This window comes from Scophthalmus maximus, chromosome 13, assembly GCF_022379125.1.
Source record: "Scophthalmus maximus strain ysfricsl-2021 chromosome 13, ASM2237912v1, whole genome shotgun sequence".
Classification (NCBI taxonomy): domain Eukaryota; kingdom Metazoa; phylum Chordata; class Actinopteri; order Pleuronectiformes; family Scophthalmidae; genus Scophthalmus; species Scophthalmus maximus.
This window is the reverse complement of record NC_061527.1, coordinates 19,765,879-19,780,006: the sequence shown is the minus strand read 5'-3', so window position 1 is coordinate 19,780,006 and position 14,128 is coordinate 19,765,879. Positions and strand designations below refer to the sequence as shown.

Genomic DNA, 14,128 nt, shown 5'->3' with positions numbered 1-14,128 from the left:
TGGCCTCTTGCAATGCGTACAGTATGCTCCAGCATAGTTAGGTTGACAAATGTAAATGTCAATAGATGAACCATTTTATTTAATTTATAAATTTACAAGGACAAAGCACATTTACCAACATTTCTGTAAGTGTGTTGCTATTAGTGATTTAAAAATTGACGTCTGACACGGTCTTGCTCCGTTATCATGTAACTAATCACGTGGAATGTGGCTCTGCATAGGAAACGATTAAAAGTTGTGTTGTGCTCCGCCTTGCAGGTGAAGGAATTCATACAGCCGAAGAATACATAATAATTCTTAGGAAAAAATAAATAATGTAATCCAAATGATTTGTCTTTTTTTTGCCAGTTTGGGTAATGACTATGATAAATGGCCTAAGTAGGAGAAAGGCCCCCTGGGTGAGTGACAAGTGTTTGTTTTTCCCCTGGCACGAGAGCAGGAGGTCTGGTGACGGGCAAGACGATTAGCAAAGAATGGTTGCAACCGAGCTGACAGGGAGGCAATAATTCACAGTGATCTATTGTGAGGAAGGAAAGTGAGCCTACAGTCCAAACAAGGATTTCTTGGTGGGGTCCATAAATGTATTCGTTTCTCCTCTAGTTTGACAAAAGCACTGCATGTCATATATAATGTACAATCTACAAACATGCTGATGTAAAAAAAAAGGGTCATTTTCCATTGGCTAAATGTGTCTCAGACTAGAGTCAGATTTCAGTCTGCACATACTGTTTATTGGGCACATATTCTAACTATCCCCATTTAAAAAAAAACAAACAAACAAACCCCACAACAAATAAAGTGCAGCAGTCATGTACAGTGTTACTGGGCAGAAAATGCTGAGGCCGAAAGGATCCAACCTGCTCCTGGAGGTGAGACAGTGGATTCCGTTGGGTCCCCGAGAGTCTGACAAAGGCCTTCTTCAGCAGACCCTACAATCGAACCAGTCATGTTTCGGGGTGAGAGAGGTGAAGCATGAGCAGTGTGTAATGACCGGCACATTCCTGGGCTGAGTGGCATTCCAGCTGTCAAGTCGCCGGGCTGCCCGCACTGACCCACAGCCTGGATACACCTGGAAAACTTTTGGATCGGCGGCCGAGGGTCTCGACAACATCGCTGTGACATCGAAAGATTACAGCTAGATATTCAGCAAACGACCGGTTGCTGGGCCTCACTATGACCTGTTACCTATTATGTACCACAGCTGAAGTATGAAAGACACCGGAGCACATATCAAGGAGCGACGACGCACTGTGGTCTGTAACCACAAACCACAAACCATAGATAAGAAAGTGTCACATGTAATGGAATAGTGTGAACAAACAGACACAACTGTCAAAACTGTTGTGAGGCCTGAGTAGTTATAACGTGTTTATGAAACGTCAGCCGTGACCTGCTCTGACTGTGGTCGTCTGAGGGTCATCAGATGACCACAGCAACAGAATATTTCTAATGTCAGACTAGAAGAGACGAGGATAAGGAGCAATATGAGACAGGAATACTGTAAAAGATGCTACAGATGCTACAGTACAGTAGCACATCACTAGTGCATCGCCCAATAGGCTAAATATTAGACTTATTCCAATTATGAAAAAAGCATTCAAAAAAAAATCTTTAAAAGCTTCACATACTTCATGAAACTGTCATTAAGAAGTAACATTTCTTCATGCCATATTGCGAAGAACCCAACTTAGTTCAAACTAAGAATATGTCTTCTTTGATTGGACTATTACATTTTATGGGGGGGGGGGGTGAGTAACCTTCGTCCTGTAAATCTGGTCACATTCACTTCAGTCACTTGCTGTCAACTCACTTGGCAGAGCCAGAGGGGTCCGGTATGATTAGGCAACACGGCTGAAATCTTTAAACTATGATTTCCTCAGCTGAGAGCCAAACAATTTTAAGAAATCTACTTCTTACGACAGGAATTCAGTGCTCAGCGTTCCAAACATACTACACAGGGCTTATTTAGGAAAACAAATACCAGTAAATGTAAGCCACTGCACTGCAACCCCCCTACTGAATGCTTACACTGGAAGTTATGCCATAAGCTTTTCCAGCTATAATTGGATTGCGCACACTAAACCTCTGTGCAGACGCCACTCATCTCAAATAGCCATGCTGATGTATCATGGTAGTGGAAATATTGTTTATTGTCACACCAACAACTCGCAAAAGCTCGACTCCACTTAACAATGTCTCTTCCGAAGCTGAATGATGGAGCACGTTTGTGGCTGTGGTACTTCTGCAACGGTGCCAGAAGGGGGAAACCAAATACCACAACACATTTTAAAAACTCCATGCTTGTAAAGTCTAATGATTCGCTCCACAGTTGGTTTGCATGTACTGAAAGTGCCTCAAGGCAGTGGAGACCATGAGGGTCCTGAAGGAGAATCAAATCCTCCCTGCACTAACCTGGAGAAGTAGGGAAAATAACGTGGAAACATGATGGAACAAGAGTTTGGCTGCGGTGATCTCTGCTGTGATAATATGTACAAGCTTCCAAAGAAACATGGGGGCAGCTATCAGTGCTTCAAATGATCTGTGTTTCTGTGAGTTCTGGTTGCACTGGTGAACATACCAAAGTGTTGTGTGTGTACTGATTGTTTCCTTACCCCTCAGTTGATACAGCTGCTCTGAAGACAAGTACAGACCATATACGGTTTGGTGACATGTTACTGACTAGAAATCAACTTTGAACTTGTTGCATTTTTGCTAAATTACAACTTTTGTGTTTCCAATTCGCAAAGAATAACAGCAGCGAGCTGGATTGCAGTGTCACCGTGGGACAATTATAGAATTTGACTACTGTAATTAGTGTTGGTGAGTTTTAAACAAACTTTGCATCAAAGCATGCCATTTAACTTTATGGTGTGCAACACTTGAAGTTGAAAAAAAAGTCGAAGGCACTGAATGAACACTAGTTTTGTTGAGGCATGTGCAAGGACGACAAGATGCGTTCCCACAGATAACCACACCTACCCTTTCTCTGTGTGACGTGCGACATTATACCAACAATCTAACGTTAGTCACCGCATGCAAAACACACGGCTCGCTGAATGAAGCTCCTCCTCTCTGCTGTCTGTAAAGAAACCACACCTTCAGTCGGTAGCAAGTTCTGACAGCTTCCTGATGCCTTTTCAAGTATCCAACATTAATCCCGGAGATAATAAAAAAAAAAAAGCGTTTCATGGTCGGCACATGCATGCCCGGGCACAGGTTAATGTTATTCTGTGGTACATTTTATAAACCCACAACCCAACACCAGGCTCCTACACAACATGCAGACTGCATTCTGATGAAAACAAGAAGAGATGGGACTGGACTTGAAGCTTTGAGGTTCCATAATGAACCACTATCACTTTGCCGTTTTTCTAAATCAGACACAGACTTGTTATTGTGGCCTTGGAAAAGTGAGTGGAGATGCTATTTGAGAGAGTCGGAACGTAGGAAATTCTTCCACACGGGTGGACAGAAGAAACTAAGAGTCCTGTGGGACTAAAACACCGTACGAACAATAAGACTTGGCCTTGTAAGGAAATGTCTCTCTCTATTTTTGAATCACGAGCTCACTGCAATGACAATACCCAGATCCTGTAGTTGGTCCTCCTTCTCCTATACAGTAACTATCTATCCACTGTTAACATCCTATTCTTCTTCTTCCTCTGTTTCAAAATGAACTTGACCACCGACTAGTCAAGTTGCAGGAAATACGGTTGTAATGGCATTATGGAGTTATGACGTCAAATAACGGACAGAAAGATGTTTTTTGCAGAAAATGATGTCGTCAAAGTGAAGCTGACAGTTGACCTGTTTGATATAAAATGTCATCACTTCAACATCAGCTTATCCAATTAGATTTTTGACATAATTGGCACATTAAGGAGTTATGGTCAAAAACAAGTTTTTGAACTGTGATGACCAAAATGTAATCCAATCCAAATCAGCAGTAAGTCCATACTTATGAACATATGTATAGAGGTACTATCCAAAAAAAATAATGCCTCAGGCAATGGCTGCCGCTGGCACAGAGGCAATAAAATAAATACTGCAACAAGAGCAAGAAATTAGCCACGACACTTGCAGTATATTTGTGCAGCTCGTTCCTTTACACATTAAAAGGCCAAACACAGAACTAGTGGACTTTTCTTTGCATTTGGAAATCTTTAAATAAGTCATATTTTTTTCATTTTTACAAAAACAACTCTAATCTAACGGCATGCTAGCTAGATTATAAGAACGCAGCCGTGTCAGAGCATTTTTCCTATAAGAATGCCACCAACCGACAATATTTTTGAATATTCATCACCAAGCAAAACCATCTGCATATATCTTATCTTCATTCTAAAAATGCAAAAAATGTACCAAGATTCCTCTTGTAACTAAGTCCAGTCCATATATCCTGTTTAAGTCGGAAAGACGTCACATTCCCCTAAGATTTTAAGGGATTTTAAGATTAAGATTTTAATGCTCAAAATCCCACCGCTAATCTACTCCCTCAGATCTGCGTGGGTGTTGGTTGTTCAGGTTTGATTGACATTTACATAACAAGGGTAATCAAATACACACACATTGTTACTGAAAGCATGACTGCTTGTTTTCAGTTCCTACAAGAGACATGGCTATTTAGGATAAAACACAATGAGTGAGTAACAGCCACGTCCTTGTGGAGAGACGAATGGCGAGTGGACTTCATCGTACAGGAGGATTTGTTTGGGGATTACATTATGATATGATACAATACAGGAAGAAATGCAGATGGCAAAGAGAGACAATGAGCCTAGTGTTTCACACAAAACAAGGACTTTCGCAGGAAGGCCTCCGGGACTCAGTTGACAAATGATTCATCAGTTAAACAAGATATGCATACGAAACAATACGACAGAGTCAATAAGTCACAAGACTGACTGTGTTGACAAGATTGAATGTCATCACTTGTTGTGTTTTTACTGTTCATCAACAGTTTGTTCTGTGGTGAATGAGAAAGACTGAGATGCGTGGCACCAGTGCAGCTAGCAGAGAAGATACTGCAAACAAGAGATGCCTTATCACAACTCAACTGCTACGAAACATTGTCACCCCTGACTTGCCCTCGTCTGTACCTCCCCACTCCTGCCTGCGTGGGATCTTACAGGAAAATGATGTCATCCACAGCCTCTCCTACTTCTTCAACTCGATCGTCATTGAAAAAAACCTCTCACACACTATGAACTCCCGTTGACTGCAACCCAGTGCAACCTGGCGAAACAGGATTGTCCGGCTGCCGAGAGCTCAACAGCGACAGTTTTGAAATCCCAGAAGGTGTAATCTGGTCTTCTGACACACCGCGCAGACGAAAGGGCTGCCGAGGGGCCAGGATCCCTCCGTCGCCCTCGGTGTGTTGGAAACGTTACCATGGTGAGCCGTTGGACCTTGTGACAGCAGCAGATGCGAGAGGAGAGGAGAGGGAGCGAGGCTTGGTTACCTACCTTTTCACCACCAGGCTGAGGGTCTTGTGGGAGCCCTTCACCAGGCAGATCGCCTCCTGTCTGAAGCCGCTCAGGGGAATCTCGTTGATGTTGACAAGCTCGTCTCCCACCTGGAGACACACAGCTGCTGCCTTGCTGCCCTCCTCAACCTGGAACACAAACACAGCCGGTGGAGGCGAAGAGAATCATTAACAGACGTGCCGAAATGAGCCGGGATGCCAACTTCTGCTGGGCATGCTAGCTAGTTAGCAAGAGAGCAGCCATTGTGTTTTGGCATTGAGCCTTGATTTGACGGTTGACAGTCTAGAGACGGACATGAAATGAGGGCAGATGCATGCAATGATGCAGGACATAGTGGCAATGATAAGCCATAGTTGTAGTTTTTTCTTCGTGCTGCCTTCTTTTTTCGTCAGTATGCTTGTGGTTCATGTCCATCATCTGGGATGGGAGAACATCAGATTTTCACACAATAAGAGAAAGTAAAAGTCGTTATCTTGGTCATAACTCAGTTATGAAATCCTATTGCACCGTGGAGTGTTTCTTCTGCCGGGCTTCCCTCAACCGGACACAGAGTGTCTCAGTCAACTCAAGCTCTTTTCTACTGATACATTGACTGATCAACCTGTTTGGGGACAGCCATAGTTAAGACAAATTCCAGTTCCATGCCAACACCAACTTTTAATTTTCTCACTGTTAGCTGGAAAACCAGTTTTTTTTTGTGCCACGTTCAGAAACACAGGCAACTCCTTTCTGTTTGAATTGATAAGAGGATGAAACTCTATGGGCAAAGGTTTGGGAAACTAAAAGACATGACACTGTCTCTCTATGAACAATTGGATCGTGTACCCTACCATGCCTGGGATGTTAACAGAAAGGATGTTCCACACTAATTGAGAACCGCGCCATTGTTTGCGTTCCGTCAGAATGGAAGCCAGCACAAAGAGAATATACAGTTTATAAGTGGGTGACAAGACCGTGAAACAGATTAAGATCATACGACCTAACCTTGGTTAGGCCTCTTTGTAACTTTAAAAATTTATCATAAGCAAAACTCCAATATTTACTTAGCTTTTAAGACCTTTGGTGGTGCTGCTTCTTCTCATGTGATCTTACGTGATTAATGCCTGTGTTCTGTACAAGAAAAATGGCTTTTAACCTATTACTCTGTTTCACTGTATGATTTTTCAATTAATCAATGTGGTCATCTGGTCTAAAAAATATACATAACATAAATTGCTTGTTATCAAGAAGCTGGAACCAGAGATTGACAAACTGAGTTAGTCATTATCAAAAGCTTCTGAATTCTGTTGAGCCACTGAAGGACAATTCAACAATTTCAACTCTACATCCGATATCAAGAATCAGATTCTTTATTCCTCCATGCACATGAATAAAATATAAGTTCCTGTTTTTTTTTTACTTCTCTTATTAAATTAACTTAAGGCAGATGGTTTATCAAAAAAAAATGAATACCCCATAAAGCCGCCAGTGTCTTGTTGACATTTTAACAGATCTGATATGGTAACAGTAACAGAAGAAACACACTGTTTATCAGAGTTCACAGCAGGAAAGCCAGTTTCGAAAGAAAAGGATCAAGGGCTATTAAAATACTTCTAAAAGCTGCTGTCCAAGCTGGTGACACGCTGTAAAAACAAACTACATTGTATTCCAGACACCTGCAATAACATGTGTCAAAGGGATGTACAGTGAACCGAGTACAGTGCACTGAAGTCGGGCACAACTAGTGTTGATGTAACGTATCTCTGGAGAGGACCCACCACGGGACAGAAGATATTATACTGAAAGAGCTACAGAGAAGGCCTGTGACGTGTCGGACCGAGCGTTAAGGTCAGAGCTGTCCTCGCGCTGACGCAGAGAGTCAGATAAAGGGGGGTGCAGGACGGCACGGCTCAGCGTAGAGAGAAAAGCGGCGAGAACTCGCCTGGCAGTTGGCACATTAACACACAAAAGCCGAGCTCTGCAGCTGATTATCAGTTCCCCACTCAACCTGTGAGAGGGGGCTGCATGACTCAACTACAGAGGTATGTGTACATTTACAGACCATTACGTCTTATATGGCCCTTTTTCCTCCGCACAGAAACCCAAAGCCAAAATCCGCTCCAATACAGCCTCGTTTCACTCTCCTGTAGTTCTGATTTTAAAGCAGGGTTGGGGCTGCAGATTTTTTATGATGGCTGGCCAGATTCCTGAGATGGTCCTGATATGGTAGTATAATTTTTTTGGGAGACATTGAATCCCTGACTGTTACAGTTCCTGGAAGTTACAGCGTTTGAAATGGACATAAAACACCACAGTTCTAATGAAACAGCAAAAGCACGCATACCAGATTACAGTATGTGGAATGGTTTTAATCACATTAAGGCTAACTGGTTATATTTCACAAGAGTAACAGTTGTTGAAGCTCAATGTAAGGACTGAGACAGATATGTCACAGACCAGGTGGCAAACTTTAAAGGTGATGGGACCCCTGTCCCCACAAGAAGTCAAATGAATGTTTTTTACGTATGCACTTGTTTCATTTCAGCTCAGTGCAAGATTCTCCACTGTGTTTTGCTATAATTTACGGTTGTGTTTCTCTCCTCCCCTATGGTTTCTGGGAGACAGGTTGAAAACTCGTTATGTTAAGTGCAATTTAAGTTTGTTGTCAATGCATCTAAAACTAAAGATGGACAGATATTGACAGCAAAGATCTAAAAGTCCTAAAAGATTGAAATATCCCTGTGTATTTTTAAAACAGAGCTCCAAGCCCACTGGTTCATACTGATTAGTTTAAATAATGCATATTACTTTTTTTAAGAAAGGCTCGGTAGTTTCTTTTAACAGCTGGGGACTGTCCTTTTCAGAAAAGCAAACTCAAACAGTGATGCATAGTTTATTTACTGGGGACTATTTTAAGCTGAAGAAGAATACAAGTTCAACACTTGTTGAACTAGTATTCTTAACACACTTAACACACTGAGTTTTCACAAGAGCGGGGAAGTTTTTGTGACACTGACACAAAATAGACCACAATGTGTGTGCTCATGATAATAAATGAGGACGTCAGTCAATGCTGAATTATTTGCCAGTACATCTGGAAGACAGCCTTAGGCGACATACTAATCTGACCTCTGTTACAATACAACCTAACAAGAAATATGGCTTCCACAACAACACAATATCTCAAGGATGCAAATAAATACAACAAACAGTGTCAAGTGGCAGTATGAAAGAAACCCAAGAGCAAATAGAGGCAGTGTGCACACCACATCAAGGCAGGAGATTCATACTGCTTCTCCAAACATTTTCCTCCACGCCGGCCCCAATCAGCTCGAGCCATACCATGTCCTTTGTTTACCATCTTCCTCCAGGCTACAATCAGTCAAAGTGCAGCCATCCTGGATGTATCCTCTAAAATAGCCTGGTGTTGTCTGTGGAACACGAAGGGAAGGATGTGGTGGCAATGAGAATAAGGAATGTGTCTTTTCTGCTGACAGATGTCCTGTGCAGCGTGCTGACGGGACACTGAACTCAGACCCGATGTATGGTTTGAGACATTGCCCCCCACATGCATCACAGAAAGTGTCCATCGCAGTCTCACGAGCTGGCAGCAACCGCTTAAACAAAAGCACCCAGAGTAAAGTTGATCGTTAAACAGTTTGTAATTATTATAATTTTTTTTTAGTTTTAGAATTAATAGAACCTCTCTCTGTAATTGTGGACTAATGTCTGAAGCATCTTTGCAAAATCTTTCCAATAAATCACAATGTTTGATTGTGCCATGCAATACCCATACAATGTTATTTTTTTCATGCTGTTGAAGTTCACCCTGGCAAGAGGTTTCTATGTATCTGCCGGCACCAGAGGAGCTGTTGAGTCCTAAGTACATACTGTTCATTTGTGCGTAGCTTATACATGAGGTGCATCCAGATGCGCTTTTACTCAACATAATAAAAGTATAATCTTTACAAAAGTTTATTGACATTTATTGAACTAAAAATGTTAGCTAATATATGTTACAGACTCTTTTGGGACTCTGACAGCTGTTGCACGTCATGGTGCCCTTTGCTTAAAGCCAAGCCTACATGCATAGCTTGGCCCCCAAACTCCGCCAGAGCGTTCACTTTGGCGTATGATAATCCTGAATCCATGTCTGAATACATCGGTCCTGTGCTTTGAGTTGTAACTGTTGTGCTGTCATTGTCAAGTAAGCGTAACGTCTCTTGCTCATATAATTCACTCACAGGTGTGTGAATTGACTAGGATATGAAGCGGCAAAAGCACAAAAAATATAACGATGGTTATATTCTCGCACAAGAAGAGCAACACTAGTGGAGAGGAGTTACTGTAAAAGAGGATGGATTAAATCATTGTAGGTTTTGTCATGGTGCAAAACACAACCCCCAAACAGTGGGTTTGAAAACAGAAGACTGTTACCGTGGCTTAGCATGTTAACAATCTTTTAGTACATATTTTGCAAATGACCAATATTGGTCCATATGAAAAGCTGGTATTGTAATTCCTAATTTTGTACTCTTCTTCAGTTGTTCTTTCATCTGACATTTTGTGATTGAAAACTGAACTTTGTCAATTTTAGTCTGCATTTTATTTAGGAAGAAAATTGGTTTTGTAGTACAATGTTTATATATTACAGAAAGTAAGACATTGAAATGATTATTGGTACCAAAATTCAGCAATTGTTTCTGAGCATCCCCCCAAAAAAGTTTCAAAAAGTTACAGAGTTCCACATTTAACAGTGGCTCGATCTGTAATATCCAACAAGACAGAGGTGGAAGTGACTAAGACCCTTTTTTTTTGGTAAAATTACAATCAAACAAATGACCCTAACCATAAGTATAATGTCATAACCAGGCACCAACATTGAGCCCAAGCATTTAGGTAACACTAAATAAACCTAAACAATAACTGTCTTGTCTGTCATACTGAACATTTATATAAAAGCGAGCAGACTGATCCATTCCTTCTTCTCAGCCCAAATATCCTTTAATAATCCTGTCGGCATTCCATATTCCTCCCTCGAAAACCCTGATTTCCACAAATAGAAAACGATCTGAATCTTCTCGTCTGTCTCTCTTCTCATGAGCCATAATCCTATTCTCTGTGAGTCAAGTTTGCTCCAGAGGTTGAGCAACACAGAGACAAACTGACAAGGATTCAATAATTGGTAAAACCTGTTTACCTGCAGGTGATTTATCACAGCATGCAGGAACACAGTTCTGCGGTGTGTCTGGTGCTGGTTCTTTAAGAGCAAACAATATTTTCCTCCAAATAAAATGTCATCCTGGCCGAGGAGACGTATGCATGAGGTGCATGCCCAGCTGTGTTTCGTAAAACTGGATTATTTAAGTTTATTGAGACTAGGGACTTTAAGTCCACGAAGACCTTGAGCATAACCTGTGTTATGTGCGGAATGTTAAGAATTTTAATTAGATCCAGGATATGTGGGTTTTTTTAACGAATACTTTAAACCTCTCATCAACTGTGGGCCTTTTTTTTTTTAAACCATCTTTCAATTGAGCTATCTGAGTGAATGCAGAGGAGAGCAATAAAAATATAAGTTATTAAGTTTAGTTTGTGTTCCTAAGTAAAATACAGCCATCCTGCCAAGACCAGTGCTCACTACTCACACTGAAACACAAACACATAAAAATAGGAATAACACATTACAAAGGGGGGAAAAATCAAGTCCATGTAAAGTCAACTGGACTTTTCTGACTGCTCAAGAAACTTGTACTTCAACAAACGGTACATTTGACTCTGGCTGACATACAGTTAGTTGTACATGGCCGCTGGTGTGTTACATGGTTCAGCAGTGTGCAGTGAGCCAGGGCAATTATTGTTTCACATTTTTTATGTAGCCGACTTGTGTATTGTCAAGTACTTTCATACAACTTTTCCCGAGAGGAACAGAGTCAATAGTTTTTAATTACAAAGAGGATCAATTACAAAATTCTGAGACAGATCAAAATACAATTCTGAGTGGCTCAGTGGATAGAGCAGGCACACATATGCTTTATGCCTTGACGCAGAGGTCCAGGGTTTGAATCTGACCTGTGACGATTTCCTGCATGTCTTCCCCCCTCTCTCTCCCCTTTCTCACCTAGCTGTCCTGTCAAATTAAAGGCAGATAAAGCCCCTCAAAAAAATACCATTCTGAGATTTAACCTGTAGCTCCGACATCATTCCCTCCTGTTCACTTCTGGTAGAGATGAGCTGATGTTTTAAAACAGCACTCACAAAAAAATAACACAGTATAGAAGTAGAAGTACAGAACATAAGGAGCAGCCTTATGGAAGGAGCAGCCTAAAATGGTTTAAACTGAAACTCACTATCCAAATAAATTGAGCAGATAAAGAAACAAATGACACTGGGGTAGTACACACAGGCTTACATGAATACTAAGTCTGCCATATGTATTTATGTCTTGAGACAGACAAATGTTGGGTGTAAGAGGCTGCTCACATTTTTTTTTACTATTGGGCAGACAGTGGTCTGTAGATATAGTTTAGGGGAAATGGCATCTTTATCTTGTTAACGCGAAAGAACTCAACAACACACCTTGTAAATCATCGGGTCTAATCTGAGAGCTGTTCCAAAAGAGGACAATTCACTAATCCCGACTTCATTTATCCCATCATGCCATTCCTACGGGCTTCAGGCTGTCACGGATAATTCATAACATTTAGAAAATCAAACAAAGCTCCAACATTCCTCCCCAGCTCCTGGTACCACATGCTACTCTACCGACTGAAATTTTTAACCTAGCACAAAGACACAAGAACGCAAATGTCCAAGTGGGTCTCTAACAACTCACAATGCAGTAAGTGACAGCAAATTAAACTTTTGAAGCATTTGAAGACAGTTTGACCGACACGTGTAAAGTTTAGTCCGTGACCAATTTACTATACGAGATAACTGGAAGGTTTCTCTATATATGTCAAAAATAACTAATATCTTACCAGCTGCAAATAGATCCACTTCTGTGTGTCCTTGGAGTAACAGCGTGGCTTTCAGCGGCATAACATTAAATATAAAAAAAAACCGGTCGCTATCAAACCGCAGTCCGGCTGGGCAATGCTTCACTCCACCGCCAATTCAGCAATGTGAGCTCGCCATTTAATCTTCCAGCTTAAAGACTTAAAATGGTCACAATTCTAGTCATTTGAATCACATGCTTGTAAAACCTACGGCAATGGGGTGAAAGTGGTCTTGACTGTATCCCTCCCTAAGCCCATGTGGTGCCTAAGATCCCGAGTTTCGGCCGCTGGAGTTGGACTTTGGACCTCGTTTGGGTCAATACAGACACTGCCAACAAAAATAGCAGGGAGCAGGGCCACAGCTCCTGGCTAACAGGTGCTGGTATCGCACCCTGTCAAATTAACCAGCAAGGTCTTTTGTAGTTAATCATTACACGGTGAACAGAGAAGTGAGGTAACGGTCTGATTTCAGAGCTGATTGGGCTGCACCGCGGTTAGCTAGTCTCCCTCTCATGGCCACTGTATGTATATTGTGGCTCATACCACCCTTTCATTTTTTGGCATATAGGAGAATCACAAGCAACAATGCATATAATGCGGTCACTTTCAAGCATTTTACTACACAATCAAAATGTGCCAATTGACCACAGCTTTGGAGCAGCTTTGACTTACACAAGACTTTGCACATCACACTTGAATGGAGACCTTCATACACTCTGCATAGTGCAGCTACATGTGCAAATGCAGGTATGAGTTTAAAAGTTACAGGTTTTCAGGCTTTGAGGCTGTGCTTCACCAGAGGTGGGTTGAGCTAAATGTTATAATGGGGGAAATTACAACTATGTATGTGAAACAGACAAAAGAAAGTAAAAACTGAGGGTAAAAACGTCTAAAAAGTCTGGGGGCTCTAACAGCACCGTCACCTTTAGTTTTCAGCAAAGACTTAAAGGGGCAGTAAGCGATTTTGGAGAATGCTTCTTTTTTTTATTACAGAGCCAGGACTGCATTGAGAAAACAGAACAGAACCGAGAGCTAGCGGACCGTGAGGAAATATTTGCTGATTTTTACAAAACGTGTATTGGTTTAAAGTCGCTTACTGACCCTTTAATTGGGACAGATAAGAGAGTTGCCCGACGAGTTCAGGCAGCACGCATCATGAGAGTTCTGAGATGTAGGGATGTGCCAAACCACACCGTGTCATTACTAGGTCATTACAGCATTATTACAGGAGTAGTCACTGCACCCATCTGCAGACTTTGCCTTCTTTTGAATCTCAACTAGAAACCTGTTAAGTTATGAGCCTATTTTTCATGGTATTAATGACACACACACATGCACACGCACAGGCATGTGTGTGACCCAGACTCGTTGAATGAATAGCATGGCAGCAGTGCAGAGACATTTCTTTGTAAAGTTTCTGATCGAGCATTGTCCTTCTAACCAATCTCAGAAATCAGGGGAGGGAATCAAAACATGAATGGGTTATGGTCAGCTGCTCCTCTCACACTGGAGGACGTTGCTATGGCTGTCTTAAAAGCTAGCAAGCTTCCCTCAATAGGTGAGACTATGCACACAACAAGGATGCAGGTGAGGAGCTGGGCAGAGCGAAACGGATCAGACAGGGAGTGGTGTGTTTCCGAGTCTAATGCTATCGCCAGCCTGATG

General features: G+C 41.7%; 1 protein-coding gene across 2 annotated transcripts in view; it reads right to left on the bottom strand.

The window, feature by feature from the left end:
- shroom2a (shroom family member 2a) overlaps positions 1 to 14,128 on the bottom strand; it is a 33,804-nt gene that overhangs the window by 16,307 nt on the left and 3,369 nt on the right. For both annotated transcript variants that reach the window (XM_035647275.2, XM_035647277.2), the window contains exon 3: positions 5,466 to 5,614. In XM_035647275.2, coding sequence (XP_035503168.2) covers positions 5,466 to 5,614 — 149 coding nt within the window. The remainder of the gene's footprint in view (positions 1 to 5,465; positions 5,615 to 14,128) is intronic.